The sequence below is a fragment of the Grammomys surdaster genome, unplaced genomic scaffold (assembly GCF_004785775.1).
Source record: "Grammomys surdaster isolate TR1022 unplaced genomic scaffold, NIH_TR_1.0 213, whole genome shotgun sequence".
Lineage (NCBI taxonomy): Eukaryota > Metazoa > Chordata > Mammalia > Rodentia > Muridae > Grammomys > Grammomys surdaster.
Genome location: NW_021604658.1, coordinates 6,810,192 through 6,837,251, shown reverse-complemented (window position 1 = coordinate 6,837,251; position 27,060 = coordinate 6,810,192). Strand labels below are relative to the sequence as shown.

General features: G+C 43.9%; 1 protein-coding gene across 2 annotated transcripts in view; it reads right to left on the bottom strand.

The window, feature by feature from the left end:
• Mmd (monocyte to macrophage differentiation associated) overlaps positions 1–13,426 on the bottom strand; it is a 28,236-nt gene extending 14,810 nt beyond the window's left edge. The window contains exons 1-3 of one of the 2 annotated variants that reach the window (XM_028772351.1): positions 13,166–13,426; positions 5,208–5,289; positions 3,014–3,174 (exon numbers count right to left, since the gene is read on the bottom strand). In XM_028772351.1, coding sequence (XP_028628184.1) covers positions 3,014–3,174; positions 5,208–5,289; positions 13,166–13,191 — 269 coding nt within the window. In that variant the 5' untranslated portion in view covers positions 13,192–13,426. The remainder of the gene's footprint in view (positions 1–3,013; positions 3,175–5,207; positions 5,290–13,165) is intronic. The other variant, XM_028772352.1, reaches the window with a different exon arrangement.
• Between the last annotated feature and the right edge of the window lie 13,634 nt (positions 13,427–27,060).

The window sequence follows — 27,060 nt, the reverse complement described above, 5'->3', positions numbered from 1 at the left end:
AAATAATAGTTGAAAACAAGAATGAATAAATAAATAAATAAATAAATAAATAAATAAATAAATAAATAAATAAAGGTGTAAATACAGAGGCCTTTAAGTGATGTAGCTGAGGCTAGGCCTGAGCCCCTGATCCTCTTGCCTCCATGTCTCACATGTTGGGATTACAGGCAGATGCCATCTGCCCAGCTCTACAGTGTTGTTCTGAATCTAGTTCTGGTTTCCAAGGTATGGATGCTACCATTTTGTGGGGCATGGGCCCTTGATGTTGCCTCACTATCACATATGCTGTTGGCCAAGCGGACTGACAGAGGCATGAGAGCAAATAAGTAAAAATCAGATCTGTGTGGGAGCTACAGTTTAGTCCGTCATCACTTAGTTAAAGGTCTAAAGAAGCAAATATCCAATCAAACCACCACGTCTAGGAATCACCTGGGAATAAAGGCAGCCACAGACCCATGGGAGCAAGATTCTACTTTCAAGGAACTGGGGAAACAGGAGGAAGAAAGTGAAGAATTTAATTTCTTGTTTTGAACCCCTGAGATAATTTTGATTCCTTGCAAGGTTAGAGGGCTTTCTAACTCTGCTTTCTAGACACTGTTTGGGCAGATAGTCAAACCTGGAATCTTACTGGTGATCTGCCACCAGTTTGTCCTTGTGGCACAGGCCTGTGGTCCCAGCTTCCGAAGCCAAGATGATATTAATTACCTGGGAGATACAATGGGTTCATATCCTAAGCCAGACTTGTTCTCAAAATAAAAAGTAGAAAGAGGTCTGGGGATGTAGCTCAGTGGCAGAACACTTGCCTGGAATAATATGAAATCCTAGAGGTAATTCCCAATACCACTTTCTCATAAAATGAGAATATTCCACAAGCCACCTTCTCTGGTCACACTATGTCATAAAAGGGGGACCAACTTGAACACAAAAGACATTAAATGTGGTGATGTCAGCTATGTTCTCAAGACACTGCCCAGCACACAGTCAGAAATTGGGACTTCCCTTCTCTTTCCTAATTCTGCCTTTGTTAGGTATTTGAAAAATGGTGTGATTTGGGCTGGCCCTAGGCCTCCCTGCACATATGTAGCAGATGTGCAGCTTTGTCTTTGTGTGGGTCCTGAACAAGTGGAGCAGGGGCTATCCCAAAAGCTGTTGCCTGTCTGTGGTATGTTCAGCTGGGCTGCCTTGTCTGATCTCAGTGGGAGAGGAAGCGCCTAGCCTCGGAGAGACTTAAAGTGCAAGCGTGGGGTGGGGGGATACCCAGAGAGGGAGCCTACCCACTCAGAGGGGAAAAGGGAGGAGAGACAGGGGAAGAACTGTGGGAGGGGGTGACAGGAGCGGGGCAGTGAGTGGGATGAAAAGTGAATAAATACAAAAGATTAAATTAAACTTAAAAAAAAATGGTTTGAAGGCTGAGCAAGGGAAAAAAAATCTACTCGTGGCCTGTGATTCTAGCAATACTCTTTCATGGTTCAAGAGAATCTTGTTTCTATTAAACCTTCATCTCCAGCCACTGCCAGGGAGGCCCGGAATCCCGAAGTAAGCATCTACAACTCTTTATTGATTCAGAAATCTAGACATCAGAGCCAAGTACACTAAGACAACCACAACTGTCAGGCTCTGCCAGGAAGATAATGAAGTGCCCTCCTCCCAGACTCGCCTCTGGGTCCAGCGACTGTGTGTCCTGGGAAGCCAGCACAGGTGCTTTGGTGAATCTCCTGTGCGTGTGTCTCAATGCTGTGGTTTTATTTTAATCCCAGGGAACTGTCACCTTATAGGAAAGGGTGGCAGAATACAAGCTTCAGGCCGTACTGTAAAGGACACAGTGAAATATGGGGACAAGAAGAACCCTCTCCCAAAGCCTGCCTCCCCACTAGTGACAATGTTTTCTTGGCTTCTTTGTTTTGTTGAGATAGAGTCTCACTCCACGGTTAACTGGAACTTACTCTGTAATCTAAGGTGGCCTCAAACACATGACAATCCTGGTGTCTCAGGCTCCCAAGTACTGGAATTATAAGTATGAGTGTCATCATGCCTGGGACTTCATTTTGACAATTTATGAAACCAAAAGATCTTTCCTTACGCCTTTGATTAGAAGCGCAGTCTCGGTTATACAGCGGATGCTGGCCCCACACTTCCAACCCTTCCAATTCTGTTTCCCCCATGCTAGAACTACAGGTATGCGCTACCATGGCCAGCTCAAAGTTCATGCCCCTCTATCAGTGGTCCCCTGCTCCAAGGCTTCCAGGGTTTTTGAGAATTGTTTTCCTCTCTAGGGGTTAATCTATTTAATTATTTAAGGTTTTATTTGATAAGCACCCATTTCCACATAAACGATGCTTCGTCTTCCAGCCTCATTCTGACAAATATAGACACATTTACATCCTTATGACCAGGCCAAGGAGTTTGATATCATTTAGAAAGTACTTCATAGTTAATCTTCTCTGGGATGAATCTCACGATCACCTCGTCCGACATTTTATATTTTTCATATTATTTTCATATTTATCATCTTATTCACCACAATGCATCACAATAACCTCATGAGGCAGCATAGTAGTCCTTTCATAACGAGGAAACTGGGATTCTTTGTATGAAGTGGAATTGCTCAAAGTTAAACACAGGAGGACTGGGCTGCAAAGTTCAATGTACTTCCTCAAGAAGTCACAGCTATGGCTCTCTTTCTCATCGGGTCCCTGGTGAACAAGACAGAACTGGAAATCTCTCAGGATTGTAGCTGCAAAACCCAAAGGCCAGTTAGGGTACTGCTTTCTTAGATGCAAACAAGGCAGTTGGGTCTTCAAATCTCTATCCAACCCAAAGAGTATATCTTGAATTAAGGGGTAGCTCAAGGCCGATGGAGGAGGTAAAGGCCTTCTTCTTCATCCCACCGAAACCTCAATAGCCTGGGACCTGAAGAAACTGCTTAGTCAACTAAGATGATCCGCAGAGGAAGTGCCCAGCCTGCCCACTGGCCCTGCCCACTCGCCCTGCCCGCTGGCCCTGCCCACTGTACCTTAAGTGGCTCTTCTTCCATGATACTATGTGAAACACTGTGGAGACAATGAAGAGGGCGCAAAGGCCCATCCCGTAGATCCATGCTGTTATCTTTTCCCAGCAGTCGTCAGACAGCCGATGGAGGAGGGCACTGCCCACAATGGCTGGAACAATGAGGAACTGGAAGGAATGCAAAGAGAAATGAGCAAGCACCCTGGTGTCTGTGGGATAGAGACTTTTTGCTAAGAAACAAAACAAAACAAAATACAGAGGTTTGCCAATTGTGAAAAAGCACATTTTAAGCAAGCATTTGTTTTTCTTGGATAATCAAAATGAGGGGTGGCAGAAGTTAGCTGCTGCCCTGGAAGCAGGTGTCCCTGGTTCGGAGAACTGGGCCAGCCAATGGCTGCACAAACAAGCAGAGAGACAACATTGCCCAACCATTGCAAAACAGTTGTTCTTTATTCTAATATTAAATAAGAGTATATGCCATTCTCCTCTGTAACCTGATATATAGGAGGTATTTGAAATGTCCAAACATCAAGCCTATGCCAGCATTCCCAGAGAATGGTTGGTCCTGGTTTCCACGCATCCTATCCTGTCTGCAATCCACTATATAAGAGAAGGATACATGAGGGAATACGCTCATATTACAGTGTATAAATCACCACATCCCTCCAAGTCAATTATAGAATTAGTTTGTCCTGGTTTTTCCTTTGAACTTGTTCGTTTTACCTATTTGGGAGAGCCCGCAGAACAAAGGGGTTTGGGGATTTCATTATTTTAAATAGTACATGTCAAATAATCCATCTCGGAAGCTCAAAGTTTGAGAAAAATACAATCTTAGAATTCTGATTGCCGCCTCCTCCCTTCCTCCTGGTTCTTTCTTTTCCAACCACTAAGCAGGCAAGCATCCTGAGCTCTGGATCCCTCTCTCTACCTCCTAACTGATGGGATTACAGCACCATGCCCCCATGGTTGGCTTCTGTGTTATATTTTATACCATAGACCCAGATTTCAACATCAGGTGTCAGTTTTCAGTGGCCTAGAACAAGACAAGAGCAGTAACTATAATAACATTCTTTTCATAAAGAAAAACTTACTTGTTCAAAAAAAAAAATGGAGAGATTCCATCCAGTTCACTCCTGTCCTGGGAAAGCATCTGCTCTGTTTATCTTGTTTCTGGTTGTGTTGTGTTTTGAGACAGGCTGGCACTATCCTCACTCGCCTTCAAATTTAGGGCATGCACCACCACACCTGATAATACTTTCTCTTTAAAGACACGGCGGTGATTAGATATACTTTCTGTCTTTAGAAATCTCATAAGTCTCTAATACTCCCAAATATGCATTTATTTATCTAATAAGATCACACACTCTCTCTAAAACACTACCACAGAGATATGTATCAGCTTTTACTTCATTTCAATTTAAACACTGTTCTGTAACTTGTGACATGTTGAGAAGAGTTCAGGAGTGTTCAGGCACATCCTACACAAATGTTCTCTCTGAAAGTCGGCTGTGTACCTGCACAGGAAAACCATCATGCTGGCCCAACCTCATCTATAATTTAAGCCTTGCCTAATCCTCACCACTATAGGAGCAAATTCATCCTCTCCCCTACTTCTGGTTTTCAGAATATCTCAGGCACTGTTTCTCTCCAGATGTCTCACAAAATGAAACTCTCAGGGAGAATAAAAAGCCAACAAAACAAAACGAGAAAACAACAAAGATAAAGGAAATATGTAATGACATAAGAAAATGCAAGGGCCACTGTGTGGGTGAGAAGATTTAGCCTCCCTGTCTCAGAGAATCCTTTGATAAAACAAAACAAGAAGAAGCCCTCCTTTTCCAACACACCACGACTTGACCTAGTCGAATAAGTCCAATGGCTGTCTTGAAAAAGCAGTATCCTTCATTCAAGGCCCCACAGTATCCATAAGCAAGCTTCTCTGCTGCCCCCTGACTAGAGTGCTTACTTCCTACTACTCTTCTGAAAGTCCAGGCGATTGTGAGCCACAGGTTCGAGTGTCCAAGAGCTGTCTCCACGCTTACGTTTTCAGATTCTGAAAACCAACACTGACCCTTCAGGTACTTCAGGTCACCAGGCTTAGTACTTCCAACAACTTGTGCTGAAGTTACTGGAGAAGCCATTCATCCCACCCAAGCCGCGTGGGAAAGACGGAAAGACGGCAGCAGAAAAGGTATACTCACTGCGTGTGTGTAGCAATTGGCAGCATGTTCGTAGCAAGTTGGTTTGTAGCGGCCATTGGCTGGGGCCCGATGGTTCATGAAACTGTGGAAACAGAAAAGCCACTACGTGAGGCACACTCTAATCTGACCTGCGGGAAGCCTGCAGGGGTCACTCAGTCCCTTCTACAAGAAAAAGCTGCTGTTATCAACAAGAAAACGGAGCCATTTCAAGAAGTGTCAACTTGGCCGGCAGCAGTGAATCTAAAGCAAATATCTCGTTTATTTGATGAAACAGCCTTTGAGTTTGCTCAACAGATAAACTTCTGCCAAGTAAAAGCAAACAGAAACCACATCACATTCAGCAGTACCCTTCAAATTAAAGGGGTGCTACAGACCAAGTTTTAAATCTTAGAAGAAAGGATTTCTGCTTCTCCCACCCGAATTTTGTTACTATCATTAAACAAAAAGGTGCAGACTGCATTTGCAAGGTATCTGCTTTCTCACTCAGAACACGTAAAGCTTTATGTATGCAGATCTGTACAGCCTGCAGCCCACAGCAGAGGGCCTGTCCAACTAGTTTTCTTGTATTATGTTACCTGTCCTGGCACTAGGCAGCATATTCGATACCTGGCTACCTCGAGGCCACCAGGAGGCACGTTTTCACCTCCGTTCTTCCTGAGTAAAAAAGAGTTTGCTTCAGACACCACACCCAGCATCAGCACTTACACTGTGGCTCTAAAATACACACATCCACACAGCCTGGCACATTGGCACGGATGCTCATGGACCAGGCTTCCCTTCCAGCTAACCTTCCCAGAATCAGCAGAAGGATGAAAAGTGTGCATAGCACAAGGCTGCGGTTCCATTCAAGCAAGGGGGTGAAAACAACCCTGTCTAAACCTGAACTATGTTCACGCAGGGATCATTCTGATGTGTTGGTTCACACACATGGGGTGGGAGGTGGGGGGAGTTGCTCTGAACTAAAGAGCAAAGCAGCAAGCACAGAGAAACAACTGGGTAAAAGCCTTGATGGCTTTGAGATCCCAGAGCTCCACCTGCCAACATGTTCAGTACCAATAAATAAATAAATAAATAAATACAAAAATAAAAAAAAACAATAACAAACCACTGCCCCTCCCCCCCTTTTAATTCTAGATAGTCCGAAGGTAGTTTGTGTTTGCTTGCCAGTATCCAATCTGACCAATCACATTCTCCATTCACATGATGGGAAACGGTACCAGACTGACTCAAAAGCGGAGTTGAATCACCAAAATCAACAAGAACAAAATGGCTAAACTATATAGCCAAGCCATTTTAAACACCTTTAAAATAATACAAAGGACTAATATTCTCCCCCGTTGGGAGGAACCTGGTAACTGCAGATCAAATAATTAAAGACACAACAGACAGTTCCTGACAAGTCCATACACAGTGCAGGTTGGACATGGGGACCATGGAGACATTTCATCTGCTCTAGTTGTTCAGCTAGAGCCTAAATAAGCAAGCTGAGTGTAGATACTGGCCGGCTTGGAGAAGAAAGAACCCACCCAGTAGCTTCGGCAGGTATCCAGCTATCCTCGCATACAGATATGCAAGTCCAAACTTCGGCTCTTCTCCCCTGGAGACCCCCTAAATTCTATCACTCATTTCCTATGGGATGAGAGTGCTGCCATACTGCTCCTATTAGTAAAAAGAACAATAATTACACCCTGGGGAGGAATGCTTTCCTCCTGCTCCAAGTAACTGAGGATCCGCCACATCCTCACGCTGACAGGTAGGCAACAACTGAGCTCCCTGCGTGGCTCATACCCTACTAGGAATTTCAAAGGGTGGAGAACGAGCTTCCAACATGGCTGAGGTTGGATGAGATGGGAAGCACTCCATATAGGGTGAAGTGGGAGCTGCCTACCCACCACCAGGCTGCAGACTAAAATAGCAACTTCTATCTCAAGCAGCCCCAGTCTAAAAATAGTCAGACCATTACACAGCATGGAGGGGAATGGGGAGGGGGGGCAGACTTTCACATTTTCTCCTGCAAGCAAAGAAGCTGGATGACCATGTCTGCTAGTCTCTGCCCTGCAGAAATAATTCAGGTTAAAAATAAAGTGGAATGGAAGGAAGATGGCTTAGTGGGTAAAGTCCTTGCTATGCAAGCACGAGGACCAGTTCAAGCTCCAGTATGAATGGTTCAAAAGAAGGAGGAGGAGGAGGAATAAGAGGAGGAGGAGGAGGAGGAGGAGGAGGAGGAGGAGGAGGAGAAGATGGAGGAGGAGGAGGAGGAAAAGAAGGAGGAGGAGGAGGAAAAGAAGGAGGAGGAGGAGGAAAAGGAAGAAGAGGAGAAGGAGGAGGAAGAAGAGAAGGAAGAAGAGGAGGAGGATGTAGAGAAGGAGGAGAAGAAAGAAGAGGAGGAGGAGAAGGAGGAGAAGGAGAAGGAGAAGGAAGAGAAGGAAAAGGAGGAGGAGGAAGAGGAGGAGGAGGAGGGGGAGGAGGAAAAAGGAGGAGGAGGAAAAAGGAGGAGGAAGAGGAGGAGAAGGAGAAGGAGGAAGAGGAGGAGGAGGAGGAGAGGGAGAGGGAGAGGGAGAGGGAGAGGGAGAGGAAGAGGAAGAAGAAGAAGAAGAAGAAGAAGAAGAAGAAGAAGAAGAAGAAGAAGAAGAAGAAGAAGAAGACGACTATGCTTCTTGGTAAGCTCCACTCAGTGAGATGCTCAGTCTCGAAAAATATGGGGAGGTTTGAAGAAGACACCTGTTATTAACATCTACCGGCATGCATATAATACACACATACCCCTGAACACATACACACATATCTGTGCATACAGTTGGTGAGGAGAGGAGACTCTATAGAGAAAGATACTCCTCTCTTGTGGCCTATGTACCCTGTCCTGGTGGATGGGTAAGCTGGATACTATCAACAAAGGTAAAAGCTACTATCCTGGGAGCATTTTACTGTCTGGAAGCTCAGGGAGAAAGACAGTACAGTTGTCCTGCTGGGAAATAAGAACACAAGTTTTCAATTTCTCTCAATCTGTCAAGCTGCCATCATGCCTCCTCCGCCTCTTCCAGTTTCTGAAGAAATCATTCCTGAGACCAAAATGGAAAAGCAGATGCAAAATGCAAATAAACTCCCACACCCGGAGCCTAGGCTCTCCTACCCACCTCCCAAAGGAATGAGAAAAGCTTATGTATGTATGAGAGGGGAAAAGGTCCCCATTTATGGAAATCCTCTCTGTTGAACAAGAAGCAACTTAATGGCTACTCAGTGCCCTGGGCAGAGTGGTTGTCATATGTGGGTCTCCAACCCTTTGAGACTGTGACATGATAATGTCATCTACACATATTTTAGGACTCACTCACAGCTATCCTGAAACATAGGTGGGCCATGGATTGGAGAGACACACCTACAGGGGCTCTGGCCTAGGTCTGAGTGTGGCAAGACAGTGAAGCAGGGCTTACTCACTTGGTTTTGCAATATTCTCCCTTGCCTCTGGCTTTTGGGTTATTCTTATGTGTTCTTTACCCCCTCAGAACTCCAAAACTATGGAGGGAAAGAACAGTTAGGCACTGACCTTTATACACTAGTACACTGTATCTAGACCAAAGAACTGAGTTCTCAGAGAGCAGGCCTGCAACTCTTTCAGCAGAGCTCAGAGGTGTAAGACCAAACCACACAGGTTAAGTCTCCTGGGTTCCCAACTCTCCAAGTTCAAATAATGACAGCATTACTTTCAAAGTATATTCCAACTCAGCTCATTGCTACACTTCTCAGTGCCCAACTGAAATCAAGACCAGCACGCAACCTCTCCAACCTGTGAAGCTGAAGCTTCATGACTGGCCTTGCTACCTGTCCCTATGGAGACTCTTCTTCATAGAGCATCCAAAACTGTCTATTGAAAACAGATCGGATCATGTACCTCTCAAACTATTTCTTAGCTTCCCAAAATGCTTAAGGTAGCACTTTGATGCATCCCTGACCCACAAGCCTCCAGCTGCTCCCCACAGTCAAGGTACAATCTTCCTGCCCATCTGTGCTCACGAACCTCTTTCTCACAGTTCCTTTGACCCAGGAAGGTCTAACCCACCCGAGGGGACTGACTCTTCATTTCTCCCTAGAATATTCAACTTGCTTCTCTTCTTTCAAGCTAACACATCATCTACTAAGACTTCCTACCCAAGTAGAGTCCTTACCATAACTAGTAAGAATTTGGTTCCTAAACTTAAAAAAAAAATCCATCTTTCCATGTTGTAGATTGATTTTAATGCTACCTGTGTTAATTCGGCTCCCAAAATTACATGGAAACCTGCACCTCCTCATATAAGATGCTGGGGGTGGGGGGTGGGGTCTGTGCTTCTAGTTGGCTTTGATTGGTAAATAAAGTTGTCAGTGGCCAATGGCTGAGCAGAGAGACAGAGGCGGGACTTTAGGTTACTGGACAAGGAACATAGGGGAGACCGCCATGCCAGGGAAGTAGAAGGATCAGGCTCGAGAGCTGCTGAAGAGAAAGCAGGCAATCATGTAAGAGCTGGGGAAGAGTGGTCCCAAGCCCTCTCCACAATGGGTCTAGAGCAGCAAAGATGGAATATAGATTTTAGTAAGTAATAACTCAGGAGTATTGGAGGGGAGGCATTAGCAACATGGAAGTTTGGGAGAAGCCCAGCAATTGAGCTGATTAAGGCATATTAAACATAAGGCTGCGTGTGTGCCTTTCATTCAAGAACACACAACACTGAAGTGGTAGCAAGGAACTCACCCTGTCGCTGCTGGAGATTAGAGCGGATTAATCAACGACCCCCACCTTCCCACCCTGTAATGTGAGTCTAAGAAGGTGGTCTTTACTATTTTATTTCCACTGTTAAGCATAGTGCTCATCTTTTGCTGAGGTTTAATTAATAATTCTTAAATGAGTGGATGAAAATCTCTCTGTACCCTCCCATGTACAGAGACGGTCAATTTATCTTTACTGGAGATTGCACGGGTTCCATACAGAAGAGCAACAGGCGGCCCTTGGAGCCAAAGGAGCCCTGGATCTTAGGAACAGAAAACTCAAAGGCCAAGAGGATGGTTATCCTCAGGGCCGCTTCAACATTACTGAATGCTGTAGCTTCAGCTGACCCCTCTGCACAGCACCCTGCCACCATGCCAGCTCCCTGTGAGGACCGAGCGAGAATGGCGTTTGTTCAGGCAGTCAGTCAAGGACGACACTCTCAGTGATTACTAAAGGTAGAAGGAAGAGAGAAGCCTACTTCATTCTATGGGTCAACACTCTAAGAACCGGTCCAAAGAGACAGCAGTCTTTCTAGATGCTTCAAATTCTGAAAGAGATGCTTTTCTGTGCACTCAATTTAAAATCTAATCAGTAGGGCAGTCACAGCTAGGGCTGAGGAAGAAAATTGCTTTTCCAGTTGAGAAACAGAAAGGGTTAACAACTCAGCTAGCAGCCGCAGAGATATGAAACTGGACTCCAAGGTCTGCCTCTTCCTACCTGTAGCTCTCTGGGCAAGGACTTTGTTACTTTCTAAACTTATCTGCTCTTCAGCAACTTGTAAGTTGAAAAATATGCAAGTACCCAGCCAGTAGCTGGCACAAACAGGCAGTAACTGAATGGTAACAGTTATTATCACCTCTCAGAGAGGTTGGAAAAAGGAAAGAGTGTGTGTGTATGTGTGTGTGTGTGTGCGTGTGTGTGTGTAGGCAACTGCTTAGTGTCTTCAGATTGAGAGAGATAAAGGAAGGTAGAAAATATGCATCCTAAGGTTTTTTGTTTGCCTGTTTGTGTGTGTGTGTGTGTGTGTGTGTGTGTGTGTATCTTTAACTGTTCCCTTACAGTCTTCCACATATAAATGACAGAATGGCAGGAGTCTGGAAGATGAATCAAAGCCACAGTAGTCACTGAGGTTCCACTTTGAGTGGCTCCGCAAGGTGTTCTTTTATTTAGGCAGAGCGATAAACCATTGACTAATGAACTGTTCCTCAACTGAGTAGCAGTGTATATCTATCAGGGAAAAGAACATATTAATTCAGAGACAGTGTGTGCCTCCCTATGATCTGCCCACAGGTAACTCTGGTCAAACACACCAAAATGTGTAATGGATACAAAAAGGAGGGGAAGACTATTTTCAACATTGTAATGTGTGAACCATAAAACTCAGGACTTTCCTGATACTACTTTGTATTTGCAGGCTTGTTTTCAAGTTCAAACTCATGCTTAGAAAAGCCTCCCAGACTAGGCGAAAACAGAGAAAGAGGTAATGAAGGGATTACATCAATCAAATCAAAGGAGCCTCGGGGATCACCAAGAAAGACACAACTAACATTTGTGGAGCATAATAATATATACCTACTCAAAAATTACATCCTGTGACACCCTGAAAGATAATCCCTGTGTATTCTAAATTTTGAAATGGTTAAGACTCCAAAATAGGATGAAAGTGAATTCTGTCCATCAAAAAAGATTGCTCAATCAGCTGAAGTAGTTTTTATTTTTCCATTTTAGAGCTGTCTGAATGTTGGTACAACAAACAAAAACAGACATTTTCCTTCTTTTTATAGAATTCAAAGGGATAGACTGGAAACCCAAACTCTTCGTCAAATAGGGAAGGGGTAATTTTGCAGAATATAGCTACTGTTCTCTGAAAGCAGGAAGCCCACAGACATGCAAAGGAAAGAATGAAACAAACAACCCACACGCACAGGGCATGAGGTCCACACATGTTACAGACTCTCTTAAATCCATGAGGTTCTAAACAAGAAAGGCCAAGGTTCCTTTCTGCCTTTGACATAGATACGTAGCTCTCCCCCAAGGATAGACCAGACTTTCAGCCACCAAGCAATACGCAATATTCAGAAAGCAATCTAAATCTTCAAGCTAATCTCCGCCACCCCTTACTGATAGCAAAGACCACACTCATCCAGTGCATGTTGTATTGGCTCTTTTACCCTTTGACTGGAAGAAATGAGATAAGCACTAACAAGGGGAAAGAAGAGAAAGGAAAACTAAGGGGTGCGTTTACATTTTAAAATAAAAAGAAAGACCACTTCAAACTCAATAGCCTACTGGGAAGATTTCACGCATTTCTGCCTTTGAATTCTCTGGTACATCACACTAAGCTAGCCTGTTGGTGGTGAAGGGCTGAAAATGGGTATGGCTGCCAGGCTCAGACAAAGGGATGGAGAGTTACCAGAAACCCGACGGGTGAACTTTCACCCACTTAGAAACATTAAAGCCCAGAGCTTTCTTTGGGAACAATAGGTCTGCAACCTTCATCATTCCTTCCACTCAGGTATCCACCCGGAAAGAAGGGCCATCGTGTCCCTTCAGGCGACCCTACCACCTCTTCACTGTAGAGCAGGCAACCCACCTTCCGGTGGAGCCTCCTCCGTTTTTTCACCCCATTTCCTAAAACCAGGTTTCTCAAAGGCACGTCTCTCCAACTGAATGCTAACTTGCCTCTGCCAAAAAAAACAAAAACCAAAAAACCCCAAAAAACCCAAGTAGCACACCGTTGGGTCCTTAACCTGAGAACCCCCCCAGCCCCGGACACCATCGGGCAAAGCTGGACACAGGGAAGCGTGCCTCAGTTTCCCTGTCTCTTGGGCCAGCCACCGACAAAACACCCCAAAAGGCTCAGGCCAGACTCTCTACCCCGCTGTAAGACAAACATCGCCACAGGGTGCTGTAGCACCCCCAAGAGACCTCACGTTGGGGCTGGTTTGTACAAGGGTGGAGGCCCTGAGTGGAGTCGCGGGGAGGGGGCTCTGAAGCTGGAGGAGTCTGCTAGGATCTAGCAGCAGCCTTGTCAGGATGAGGATCGCAAGGGCCAAGCTGGGTTTGCAAGCGGATGAAGCAGACCCGGGGTCCCAGGGCACAGATCCCAAGCTCCCCGGAGGAAGGGGATCACAGGACTGGGAGTCTTTCCCGGAGCCGGTCCATGTCAGGGCTCGGGATCCCCAGGGACAGAGCACGCGCCCGGCAGAGCTCTCACCGCTGGAATCGATTCCTGAACCGCATTGATCCTCCGCTCCACCGCGGGGGCCGGGAGCTCCGTCTCTTCTGCACCGGCGGCAGGGCGCGCCGGCCTCATGGGCTTGAGCTGCTCCCGAGGCCGCCGGCGTGCCAGGCGGGAGCCACGCAACTGGGCAGGGCCGGAGTGGGCCACGCCGGGGGTCGGTCAGCACAGGGCCCGGGCCAGAGCAGGCGCCTGGGGGCGGGAGGGAGGCCGCTTAAACGGCCCGGGCGCCTCCCGCCTCCCGCCTCCCTGGCTCCTCCGCCCCCGGGTGCCTGCGCCCCGCCCCGGAGCCCGGCTCCGCCCCTGCTCGCTCCTCTCGCTGCGTGCGCCTGTAGCCACCCTGCGCGTCACCGCGCCCAGTGGCCAATCAGTGTCCGGAGCGGCGCACGGCTCCGCTGCCATTCATTTTCCTTGAAGCTCGGGAGGCGGGGCGGGACCTCCGAGCTGGGGGCGTGGTTAGGCGAAAGGGGAAGGGCGCTGGGAAGGCGGTGCTCTGCATTAAAGCTTCGAGCGTGTGAGCTGTACCAGAGAGGAAGAAACGACGGTGTATAGGAGATGGCCCACGATCTTAAAAGCAGCTGTGCCGGAAGTGGCAGGGAGCGAGGACCTATCTCTGCCTTCTAATCTTGGCCCCAGGTCGTTTATTCAGCCTTCATTCATTTCTGCATCCTTCCTTTCATTTATTTCTTCACCATTTATGCTTCTGTAAAGACAGATTATTAACATGTCTGTCCTATAAAGAAGAGATTGGAGTTTCTCCAGGGGGATTCTTCTGGAGAGATCTTTTTATATCATCCATTTTCTTTTCTTTTTTTCTAACCCAAGAAATTTCCAAGGCAAGAATAGACTTGAATCGGCCCCTTTTGCCAAACCTTTATAAAGCTAAAAGGACTTGCCAGAAGAGCAGACCATAGGGCAGAAAAAGGATAAAAGGTACTGAATGCACTCAGAGAAATACTCGAAAGGGAGAAGTAATTGACATGTGCAGACCTGACAGGACCACTCCTGAAATCTAGGTGCGCTCACCTCCAGGAAGCCTGTCCACACCCACCCCTCACTCCTCAAACGTCATCTTGAGGGACTTAGGGTCAACTTCATAGGAATATTTACTCTACTTGAAATGAATGAAATGTGTCAGGAGACTGGGAAGTGGTTTCATCCACAATTCTAGTCTCTTTAAGTGCCCAGGGGTTCTTTCCACAACAATTGCTTTGATCTTGGCAGGAATCCTTAGGATCAAAATCATGTTACTCATTTCACAGGAATGAAGGCCAAGGCTTTGAAAGGTGACACTATTTACAATAGCCAAGTTATTGTATTAGCCTAGGTGCCTACCAAAGGATGTAGAAAAAAAATGTGGTATGTGTGTGTATAGAGACAGCATGGAAAATTAGTCAGCCATAAGGAAAAAGTGAAGATGCAGTAGTGATCTTTCCATTCCAAAGATGCACATTTGGTTTAAAAGGACAATCATCTTTAATAGAGGAGGACTGGGTCGTTCTTCAGTCACAGGTACAAATAACTACGTTTCTTGGAAAGGACTTCCACACAGGCTCAGGAGGAACAAAATCATGTCCTCAGCAGGGAAATGGATGGAACTAAGTATCATCAGATGAAGTGATATGATGAGTCTGGATATTTATTTAAAAATAAACCAGACCCAGAAATACAAATATTAAATGTTTTCTCTCATATGCTAAATGTAGAGAAAGGAAAAAAAGTCATCAGTGTAAAAGGGGATCAGGAGGATTTAAAAAGGGGATGAAACTGTTCAAAGTATGCAATAGGCATGTGTTCTATTTTCATGTCTGTTGCTGTGCTAAAATATCCTTACAAAAGAAAGCAACTATGGGAGAAGAAAGGAGTTTATTTGGCTTACAGTTCCAAGTTATAGGCAGCAGTATGGGGGAATCCAGATAAGAACTTCAAACAGCTGGCCACATCACATCCACAGTCAAGAGGAGGGCAATACATGAATGCATACATCTTCACTTACTTGTTTGCTTTTGCTGGGCTCGGGTTCTCTTTTCATACAGTTCAGGGTCCCCTGCCTAGGGAATGGTGCTGCCCAAAGTGGGCTGGGTCTTCCCATGTCAAGTAACTTCATTGAGACAATCCTCCACAAGCTAACCCAAAACAATCAGTTTCTTATTAAGAATCTCTTCCCAGATGATTCTAGGCTGTGTCAAGTTGAAAAGACTAGCCGTCATGGCATGTGTGAAAATGTCACAGCGAAACCTATTGTTTTGTACAATGAGCATGTGCTGAGTGAAAAAGAAACTTGCCTGATGCAAAACAGATTCCTATATAGCTTCCTCTAACAGGAAGCCCCAGATACCCTTCAGTATGTCAACTGCCTCTCTGTAAGTTTTAAAATAGCACAATTCTTAAAGCATGAACTTGACTCCTTTTGCACTCACAGTAAAGCCCGACAATAAGCATAGCTGGGAAAATCTACCAACTGACTACATGACACTCCCCTTCTCAATGATCAGTGGTTCAAGGAATGGTAACAAAGGAAGTAACTAAAAAAAAAAAGATAGTTGAGAATTAACCACGTGAAATGATGACCTAAGGGATAGGAACAAGGAACCATAATCACAACAAATGTACCACTTCCTTAGAGAGGCTATATGTGAGAGGGCATGAGAAGTCTCTGTACTTTCCTTTTGCTCTTGCTCTGAACCTCAAGCTGTTCAAATGATTTGCTTTTTTTTAAGAGAGAGAGAGGGAGAGAGAGAGAGAGAGAGAGAGAGAGAGAGAGAGAGAGAGAGAGAATGCTGATGCATACTTCAATGTGAACAGAACTTTATGTGAAATGAAAGAAACCAATCACAAAGAAAGGGTCACGTATTATATAGCTGTAGAGCCAGCCAGCCTAGGTTCAGTGGGACACCCCATTTCAAAAGGTAAGGTGATATAGGGAGACACCTGACATTCTCTGGCCTTCATACAGATGTGTCCACATGAACACATGCACCTACTTGTATGCATACCTACATAATCATGTACAGGCAACATCTACACGGGAAATAAGATGCCCCTTCAAATCCTTTTAATGAGGAGAAATCCCAAGTGCACTTCCAGAAAGGAAGTCCTGGCTTCAGTTTAGAAACTGAGATTGCAATGGTGGGGGCACAAGAGAATGGAAAGGTTTTGTTTTGTGTTTGTTTCTTTTGGTTATTGGTTGTGCGTTTTGTTTGTTCTGCATTAACAGAACGTAACATTCTTCTTAGGTTTGGGAACATAGAGCTTGCTATAAAACTGCAGACACATTCGCAAAAAAACAACCTGTTCCTTACAGGAAGGGATTTGTCACTGCGTAGACACCAGATGCTGAAGCAGCTTTTGGGAGAACACCTGCTCTGCTGACTGAGGTACACAGGCTCCCCAGACAGGATGCTGATGAGACTAGCAAGCACCTGGGCCCTGTTTCCCTGACAGTGATGGACCAGTCAGAACAGAATAGACTCACTCAAACTTTGACTTGAGATGCCCTGGGAGGATTAAATGAACTTTTCACTCAGATGTGTTACTGGGTTTTGATGTATCCCTACAAATGACAGAGGAAGGCAACTGTGGGAACTGAAGCCTCCCAACCTTTCCCCTTTCTTTGGAGGAGGAACGCTGCCTTCTCCTGTTCTTCTTCCCACATTCCCTAAACTGGGAAGATCTTTTGTCTCTGGATGCTCAGTCCATAGGCTCTCCTGAAGTAAGCAACTGGAGAAAACAATGGGAAATAAAATAATCATGGTCTGGACAAAGGGGAGGGAGGTACACAAATACTAATTGTTATTGTCAACTTGACTGGATTTATAGTCACTGAGCAGGCACATCTCTGTTGTGTCTTTGGTGAAACTTCTGGGAAGGTTTAACAAAGAAAGACCCTCTCTGAATGTGCCTGGAACCATCCTGTGTGCAGGATCCCAGGTTGAATAAGAAGTGGGGGATGAGAAAGAAAGTTGAGCATCAATGTTCATTTCTCTGTTTAGGACGGTTGACAGTATGACAGCCACTTCTTAGTCCTGTCTTCATTCATTCCTCTTCGTGATGGACTGTATCCTTCAAACCATGAGCTAAAGAAAACCTTCCTCCCATAGCCTTTTAGTTATTTGCTTGTAGTAATGAAAATCAGTAACTAATATGGGTACACAGTCTATATTGATCTTTCTGGTGAGGATGAGTAAAAGAAAAAGTAAAAGTCTATAATCCAGAGGATGGATGTTGTTTAAGGTGTTTTAAGAGTTAGAGAGTGATTCAGCAAGTACAAGGGTTTCTAGACACATAGCAAAGGAGAATGACTAGAGCAGAAAAAAAAAGATTGTGAGAAGTTTTCCTAAGATTATTTCCCCCAAAAAATAAAATTTAGAGGCCTATTTAAAAAATAGTATCACTGACTGTTAGTATTTGAAAATGTTTCCCTTAGAGACTGGATCACATGGAACAACTGGGTAAAGTCGCTACCCAGATTAACTTTTTTGACAATGACTTTTGCATGCCTTGTTTCATTTTTTCCCCTTAAAACCTTCCTGCCAAAGCCAGGCAAAGTGTCATGAGCCTGCGTGCCTGTATTATCAGTTACTCAGAGGCTGAAGCAGGAAGATCGTTTGTTTAAACCAAGAAGTTAGACATCAACGTAGGCAACATAGTAAGACCTCATCCCCACAAAACAACAATGATCCTGCAAGAATATTTTGTGTCTATTTTACAAATGAAGAAGTGAAAGCATCAAGGGGACTTGGTGTGTTGGTTAGATGTGTAAACATCAGTGAAAGGTTAAGAGTGCAGGCTTTCTGGTCCCAAGTCCCTTGTTTGTTCCTTTAACCTTCATCACGGTGTATGTGCTATGCTTCCCTGCATGAACCAGTGTTCCACTCTCAACAGAAAGTCAGTATGTGACATTGTACTGGCTGCAGTGTTTGCCTTCCCCAACTCAACTGCACTGGATCCATGTAGGCTACTCCGACAGTCTCATGATGTTCTTTCTGAATATAGAAAGTTTGGGAGAGATGAGGCTCTCCTTTCAGGGGAAGGCATGGCAGGGACAGATTTTGTTAAGCAAAGAAATGCTGCTCAAACAAAGCAGAAGTTAATGGCAGTGTCTGTCTCCATGTGGTTCTAAAGCCACAAGAATATACCCAAGACTTTCACACTGGTTTGTATAAAACCATTGCCTGAGCTTTTTTTTTTAATTCCAGCTGAAAGAACAAAAAATAATTTTTTGAATAAAAATAAATTTTTTAAAAATTGGGTATCTTTGGATTTGGATGCTATATCCATTTAAACTCAACACTTCTTGCTTTTATAGATAAGGGATTAGGGAGTCAGTAGGGCCAAAGTCAACCACAAAGAAATGAGCTTGAGACAAACGTCATATCTTTGTGTGTCTTGGGTAGTCTTGCTGCTGCTGGCAAAGACAAAACATAACTTATCTTGACAAGAGAAAAGTTGAGCTTGATGGTGTAATTGCCTGAGAGTATTTCTCCATGTTCACACATCACAGGAGCTGCTCTGCGACCCTAGCCTCCTGAGAGCATTCAGACACCGCTCACATCACCCTTTGTACTTCCTGTTTAGCCGGACCTTCTTGGACAGCCCACAGAAGCTTCCCGATACACTTCCATGTCCTTTGGCTGTGTATCTATATGTGCAACCAACTGTAGAATGGAAAGACGTTTTAAAGAACAATTCCAGAAAATTCCAGAGAGTAAAACCTTGAATTTATTATGCAGCAACTAGTACACTGAATCTTCGTACATGAAGTGATTTGACCTGCAGGCATTGCATTGGGATTTAGATGTAAGTTAGAGTATACGAAGTACACAAAACAATGTGCCCAAATTATATGCAAACTGCATGTAAGTATGTGTGAATATATATATGTGCATATATGTATATGTGTATGTATATATGTACGTATGTATGTATGTATGCATGTACCTAACATATACAACAATATTGGAGGAAGAGACTATTGTTAAACCCTTTCCTAATGGTTAGGACTATTCCTAAGAGCTAGAAATGCCATTCTCCTTGTGAACCCATCATAAAATTCTGTTGCATAAATATTAAAGATTACTGATTCCCTTCAGTTTCATTTAGCATGCTTCCCATGCACACATCAAGTCTTAAACCACTATCCCAAGTCTCCCTCTTAGCTGAATATAGAATTATAGAGTCTTCTATGTATGTATGTATGTATGTATGTATGTATGTATGTATATATGTATGTATGTGTATCCTGGGATTTTGGTATCCTTGTAGGTCCCGGGACCAAATCCCATGAATACCAAGGAACAAACACAAACCTAAATGATCCTTTAAAATCATAGCTAAGTGGTACTAATTGTTACTAGTTTTTATGAAATTTATGAAAAGGGAAATATTTATCCTGCCATACATGTTCTCCATGAGCACTTTCTGCACACAGTCTAATAAGTACACTGGTGCTAGGTGGGAAGTTTGGTGAGATAATTCATGGAGGAAATAAACATCCAGCATGAAATAACAGCTCAGTGTGTGATGCTCTAGTGGAAAATTGCTTAGGATGTTCTAAAGCCAATGGGACAGGGTGGGGAAACTTTGAACAGCAGGCGACAAGGAGATTTAGCAAATTAGTCAAGAGAGGAAGGAGAAGGAGACCAAGTCAATCCCCAGGGGAAGAACAAGGACTGCACAATGGCCTTATATGTTTGAAACAATTCCGCATGACGCAAGCTAGAAACCTTTGTAGAGAAGGATCCCGGATGGTAGAGACAGTGGGTGTATAGGCGCCATAGTAAAGAAAGGATGGATGTGTTAAAATAATGTTTGGGGTTCATATTGAAAAAACATGTAGCACCCAGGTGACATGATCATATAGGAAGATGTATGGGAAACATCTGGGAGGGGCACAGTTGAGAGTCTTGGTGATTGACAGTAACTCCAGCCAGTAGACTGCAGTATGAGGATTGGAATGGTCTAAATCTGTGCTGTCAACCTTGGCTATTGAGTGCCTTCGAAGTACTCTAAGGAATGTGATGTTTGCTGTATCTGAATTTTAATACATTTAGTTTAAATAGTTGTACGTGGCATCCACATTGCACAGTGAACACAGATCTATGTCCTTATCCTCGTTATATGAATAGAAACTCCACTTTTTAGCTGAACACATGACTGCCCAGAATAAAGATCGTGTTTTTCAGCTTATCCGGCAGCAACTGTGGTTATGTGGCTGAGTTCTAGACAGTTCCATGGGAACTACAGTGCAATTTCTGGGTCATGTCTTTAAAGTCAGGGCCTCTGCTTGTTTATTGTCCTCCATAGGTCGGGTCGTGCACATGGTAGATGGACAGGGTGACTCTGGTGTGACGGAACAGCACGACAGATGAGCCTAAGTTTGATTACGTGGGCACAGCTGCCACATGAGTTCATGATGTTAATTAAATTTCCATCTCACTCGCATTGCTTTCATTTGGAGCTTCTCTTACATTTACTCTATCCTGGCAAATGCTGTACGGGAAACTGACAAACCGATTACAATAGTCCAGGCAAAGTGCAATAAGGCTGAGAACTAGAGCGATATCCTGGAAGCAGAATAAAGGGGAATAATCACAGTAAGATAGAAGAGTTCGTGTGTGTGTGTGTGTGTGAAGTGGTGTGTGTGTATGTATGTTTGTATACATATGTGTGTGTGTTGGTATGTGTGTATGAGTATGTATGTGTTGGCATGTGTGTATGTGTTGATTTGTGTGTGTGCATGAGTTGGTATGTATGTATATGTGTGTGTATGTTTGTATATGTATATGTGTGTTGGTATATGTGTATGTATGTGTATGTGTTGGCATGTGTGTATGTGTTGGTGTGCATGTGTGTGTGTGTTGGTGTGTGTATATGTATGCATATGTTTATATATGTATGTGTGTGTTGGTGTGTATGTATATATGTGTGTTTATGTTTTTATATATATGTGTGTGTTGGTGTGTGTGAATGTGTATGTGTTGGCATGTGTGTATATGCATGTATATGTTTGTGTAAGTATGTGTGTGTATGTGTGTATATGTGTGTTAGTGTGCAAGTATGTGAGACCAGAGAGTTATTCCTCAGGTTGCCTCTACCTTATATTTGAAGATAGGATCTCTGTCTTTTCCTGGAACTCCTTGGTTGGGTGAGGCTGACTGGATAGTGAATTCTTCAGTACCTCTGTCTCCACGGCCCTAGTCCTGAGAACAAGTGCATACCACCGCACTCAGCTTTTCTCATGAGTTCTGGGGAATAAACTCACGTCCTCATGTACTCTTCTACCAGAGTCAATTCCCCAGACCACCTCCATCTTCTTTTGAGACTCATTCTGTGGTTCAACCTGGCCTCAGATTCACAGTGATTGAGTTGTAGCCTCTCAAGTGCTGGGATTGCTAGTGTGAGCCATCATACTTAGCTGAAAGCATTCTATAGACAAAGCCTAAGTCTATAAAACTGCTTCAAAGACAAGGACTGACAATACCGCTCATGGTTGCTTTTGTGTGCATTGTGCCTAAATTATCTTTTAATCCTATTTAGAAATGGAAATTTAGTGAATGGAGAGAAACGAAACACACATACACACACACACACACACACACACACACACACACACACATCACCACCACCAAACCCAGAACACAGAACACATGTTCTTCCTTAGATCCAGCTCAGATGTGCTGCAAGGTAGTTATCATTGAGTATTTGTCATACGCTGACCTATTCATAAACTGGGAAATCATTTTATTTCTGACTAGTCCATGGGAGCTCAAAGAGAATGATAACATAAAAATTCTATGATAGTTTAAATATGCGTGTCTTGTGCCTATAAATCATCAGTTCTGTGCCAACAAAAACCATTAATAATGACAACTTTTAAGAGATTTCTTAGTGAACAAGTAAGATCGATTTTTAAACTATGGAAACCTTTGCTTGCCAATGATTCGCTAAGTCATTAATATTTTAGGCAAATTAAACCCAGTTTTCTATACTTCTTTATTATAAAAGTGTTCATAAAAATCTCTTTTATTGTTCTGAATTTTGTCATAAAAAAATGCCTGGCTAGTAAGGCTAGTTATCTTAGTAAGAAACTCAAAAACAAAACCAAGAAAACCAGAAAGCAGTAGTTTAAGGCATAGCCAGTGCCAACCTCTGGGTTCCACATTTGTAGTACACACACACATACACACACACACACACACACACACACATACACACATGCATATGTAAATTTTTTTCAGTACATGTATTTGACTAAGTGAGACCTTACCGTACATTGAGTAACTAAGTAACTGGCTTTTCTTTTTAAAGACAGGGTCTTCTCCCTGTCTCAGAATTGTCTCAAATTTCTGACTCAGGAGATCTTCCAGCTTCAGCCTCTCGAGTAGCCACAACTGCAGGTGTGCTGCTCTAAGGCATGAACGATGCAAGTGGACATGTTAGGAACTTGTGAGGGTCAGAGATGCACATAAGAGCTGCTCTCTAGAGCTACGTATAGCGGTGCATGCCTGTGAGCCCAGAACGTTGGAAGGAGAAACAAGAGGGACAGGAATTTAAGCCAGTCTTGACTGCATGATGACTAGGAAAGATAAGACTTCATCTCAAAACCACCACCAATACCATCACAACAACAAAAAACAAACAGTAAACAAACAAACTCATGCAGTAGTGGTACTAATGTTGGGAGTAGCCAACCTATTTCTAATCAGATTTGAAGCTCAATCCACGGAATCCATCCCTGATACTATAAGCTTGATCCTAAAGCCACGAGGGAGGAGATCATGGGCTCTAGTAGGGAGTTGAAGAATACTGGTCAGCTAAGTTGACATAATAATAAATCATCTTCTGAATATTTATGCCTATATAGACAGACAATGCTATGCTCAGCCTTAACCAGACAAACCTCTCTCCTCAGCTAACAGCAGTAAACAGGATCATGGTTGTACAAGGTGATCAGAATGCATGACAAATGATTGCTCAGACCTCAGCTATGTATTTATACTTTGTTCTCTAATGTAAAAGCCAGAAGATAGGGAGAATGGCTACAAAATTCCATCTTCTGGGCAGATCCATCATTGTGATCACAAACTCACAGCAACTGTGGATGCCTACACTGGGTCTACATAAGAATAGGCTCATTAATAGCCAGGAATGGATGGAGAAAGGACTGGGGGGCTACACACACACACACACACACACACACACACACACACACACTCATTACCCATCTGTTTGCTACTGATAGATTCAGGGAGAGAGGGAGCTATTGTCTCTAGTTGTTTTCTTACTGCTGACCCCAACAGATTCCAGTAGTTTATCTCAGTCCAATGGTCACACAGATGGCCTTGGTTAAACTGAATGGATCACAAATACAACCAAAGCTATGAAGAATAGGTTGAGGGGAGAGTAATCGACACATTATATACATTTCGAAATTGTCAACAAACAAAATTTAACTTAAAAAAATTTTTTTAGAAAAGACTTATCTAAACCTAAATCTCTCACTAAGATTTGACCAGATCTAAGATGAATTCCAGCGGCCTAATGTGGTATTGCTAGATCAATCCAGCCCCACTTTGAGTTGAAAGCAGTTAGAAAACTTGACTGTCTGTCGTCAAGAGCTGACCATGTAAGCCTCTGACTTCTTTTACTTGGAGCAGTATAAAAAGGGGGCTCAAAGTGGGGAGTTCTTCCCCAGGCCCTTTGAGGTTTATATGACTTCCTGTCACTCAGGGACATCTTTCTCAAGTGTCTGAAAACTTTTCTTTAGCAAAGGAATCACTAGGAAGGATGTGGCCCAGGACTCAGGGGAAGGTAGCATAGTGACTTCCCAAACCGCCAGTTTGCAGAGGCAGCTGACCTAAGCACATTTGCATGTGTCAGCCCTCTGTGACTTTTCACATCCATGGCTCTACCGGAACTCAGTGTGTTCCTATTGCCTATTCCCTCCTTCTCCTTTTAAAACAACAGTCACTGAAATTAGAACTGAAGTCGTTCTCTTATCCTCAGCAGCTACCAACAAGAATCTCTTCTCCTGTATAACTAACATCCAGCTTTAGTTATCCGTGATGGAGGCAGGGGCCAGGTCATCCACTGACTGCATAATTCTTACTTTGAAGATGAAGAAATTGATCCAGCAAGAGATTAAATACCTTACCTAACAGCACTCTCTCAGTTCATTAGCGTCTGAGTCATAGAATTGCAAAATTGCTGAGTTGCAAAACACCCTTAGGCTTCTTCAGCCTTGAGGGGTCTGAGGGCTGAAGAATTTAAATGCTGTCTATCTGCTAGAAAAATTAAAACTCGACCCCCTGGTAAAGTTGTCACATTCAAATAAAGATACAGGATACCCCAGGTAATTCGAATTTCCGTGAACACCATTTTTGTTTAGTATAAGAAGTCTGTCTCGACCCCTCGTGCAATATTACTTGCTAATTAATTTGTTCTCTGAAATGGAATTTTAACTCAGCATCCTGTACTTGATATTTCAATCTGACCTCAGGGCAACCGTTTCCCAGGCTCCTTTGCACTCTACAACTTTATGTGGGGTGCTTTATCTATCTCATAACTTGTTTGTGTGCGGTTCTGGTCATGTGCTCTTGAGAGGAAGATTGGGATCAGTGAGTTTTGCAATTCTGTCACGGCCTAAAACCATTTCAAAGTCGGAAACAACCTCAGGTAGTATTTATAAGACGGGCATGGTTCATTTACAAATAAATCCACTACAAAACTCAATTAAATGTGACCCTTTTGTATCTGTATACTTAACTATATTAGGAAAGTATAAAGTTGGCCCAACCCTCACCCTGGTAGCTATCTGTTATGTTACCCTGTAGCCAACTCAATTTCTCTTCCAACCATCTGTTAAATGTTGAGTGTGTGGGGTGGGATACAGAAAGAAGGAAACCAGGTAGGTCCAAATGGGCAGGACAGTAAGATTTGGACAAACAAAAACCCAGCAAGAATAAGGACCAGTACAATAAACAACCTGGAAAGAACGCTGAAGATAATCAGCAAACAGAGCTGTGGAAAATAGACTGTCTCACTGATAAAGAGCTGGGTGTCCACAGAGCTGATAGAGAACAAAGGGATGCAGGCATTTTCTGGCAATACTGGTGACTTTGGAACCAGAGCCACAGGGGTGAAATGAAACCCAGAAAGATAAAATTACCGTCTCTTCTACCCAGCGAGAAACACGGGTTCTACCACAGAAGCTCTAAGTAATGCTATACCAAAAAACAAAACCCAACAACAACAAAAAAGAATCCAAAAACCAAAAACAAAACAGAAAGAGAGAAGGGGGGGAGGGAGAGAGGGGAGAGAGAAAGAAAGGGGAAAGGTTCACATTTGGTGTCTTAGCTTAGCTGCAGCCTCAACTCTTTGCTGTAGACACCTCAAATGTTATTAGCTATTCCCCCCTCCCTGCCTCAGTCGTTTTATAAGTGAACCTGTGGAAGGTCCCAACATATTAAGGAACAGACATCCCTGTGAACAGGGTAAAAGGTCAATAAAGCCAAATCTGAATAAAGGATCTTTCCAGTGTGTGACAGTCTGCAGAATCTAGCCTGAGGAGTGGACTGTGTAGTGTGTTTTTGTTGCCATGATAAAGCACTGGCCAAAAGGTTATTTGGCTTACTCATTTAGATCATGGTCTGTGACGAAGGGAAGCTAAGGCAGGGTCTGAAGCAGGCAGGAACTTGTGGGTGGGAACTGAACCGGAGTCCACAGAGGAATGCTTGTTGCTTACTGGCTAGTTCAACTAGCCTTTTTTTTTTTTCAGTACAACCCCAGGACCATCTGCCTAGGGTTACTTCTCCCCCCCGGGGGGGCCCGGAGGTGCCCCCCCCCCCCCCGCGAGTGAGCTGGGCCACTCCAACATCAGTCATTAATCAGGAAAACACCCCTAGCGACTTGCCTATAGGCAATTTGATGTAGGCTTTTTTTTTTCACTGAAGTTTTTTTTTCTCATTCGACTCTAGCTTGTGTCCAGTTGACAAGGACAAAAGAGGACATGGACTGTGTGGTGTGGGTGATTTCTGAGTCCACACAGGTTTTCACTAAGTATGCATATGGTTCTTCTCCTTGCAAGAAGCCCCACCATGTAAATGATACAAAGGTCAACCTGTGTTCACACATACTAAGGCCGGGAAACAGTATTGCCAAACCCAAACCCTGGGGCGTGAGGGTTAGGGAGTGGGGGGTGGGGTGGGGAGATTCCCCAGCTGATGAGACTTCCAGCTCTTTGTTGTTTTTTTTTTTTTTTTCCTGCTACTTGATATTTTATGTATCGTTCTCCCTGGTACTTCCAATGTTTTCTCACCAGACTGTGACGTGTGCAACCTTTAAGACAGCGCCCTGATAGAATCGGCTGCAGGAAGTTTCCCCTTCCCTGTCCTTCCTGGAGATTCACATTCAGTAATAGAGATGCTATCGAATTCAGAGTAGCGGTAGTATAGATGGAGGGGCCGAGTGTGTCACCTGGCTGATCGATTTCTCTATGTTCCAGCTTCCTCATCTGTGAAATGGCTCAACTGTAGCTTCGTAGAACCAACAAGAACTTATCCTCTTGCCATCGTGGATTTGGTAGTTGACTTAGTGAACTAGCAGTACATAGACTAGCATCAGAAAATGTGTGCAAATTGTATGTACAATGATGTCCCTTGAAGGTGAAGACCCAGCAACCCAGCGAGGCTTAGAAGCATTTATACCCTCATCAGGAAATACAGAGAGTGGGAGAAGTGGGGAGATGTACTCAATTCAGAGGGAGAAATAAAATCATTTTGAGGGAGCTCAATGGGCTTGCAGAATAGAAAATAGATTGAAATCCAGGTCATCTGGGCTCTGAAATGATGTCAACCCAAGTTTCTTCCTTT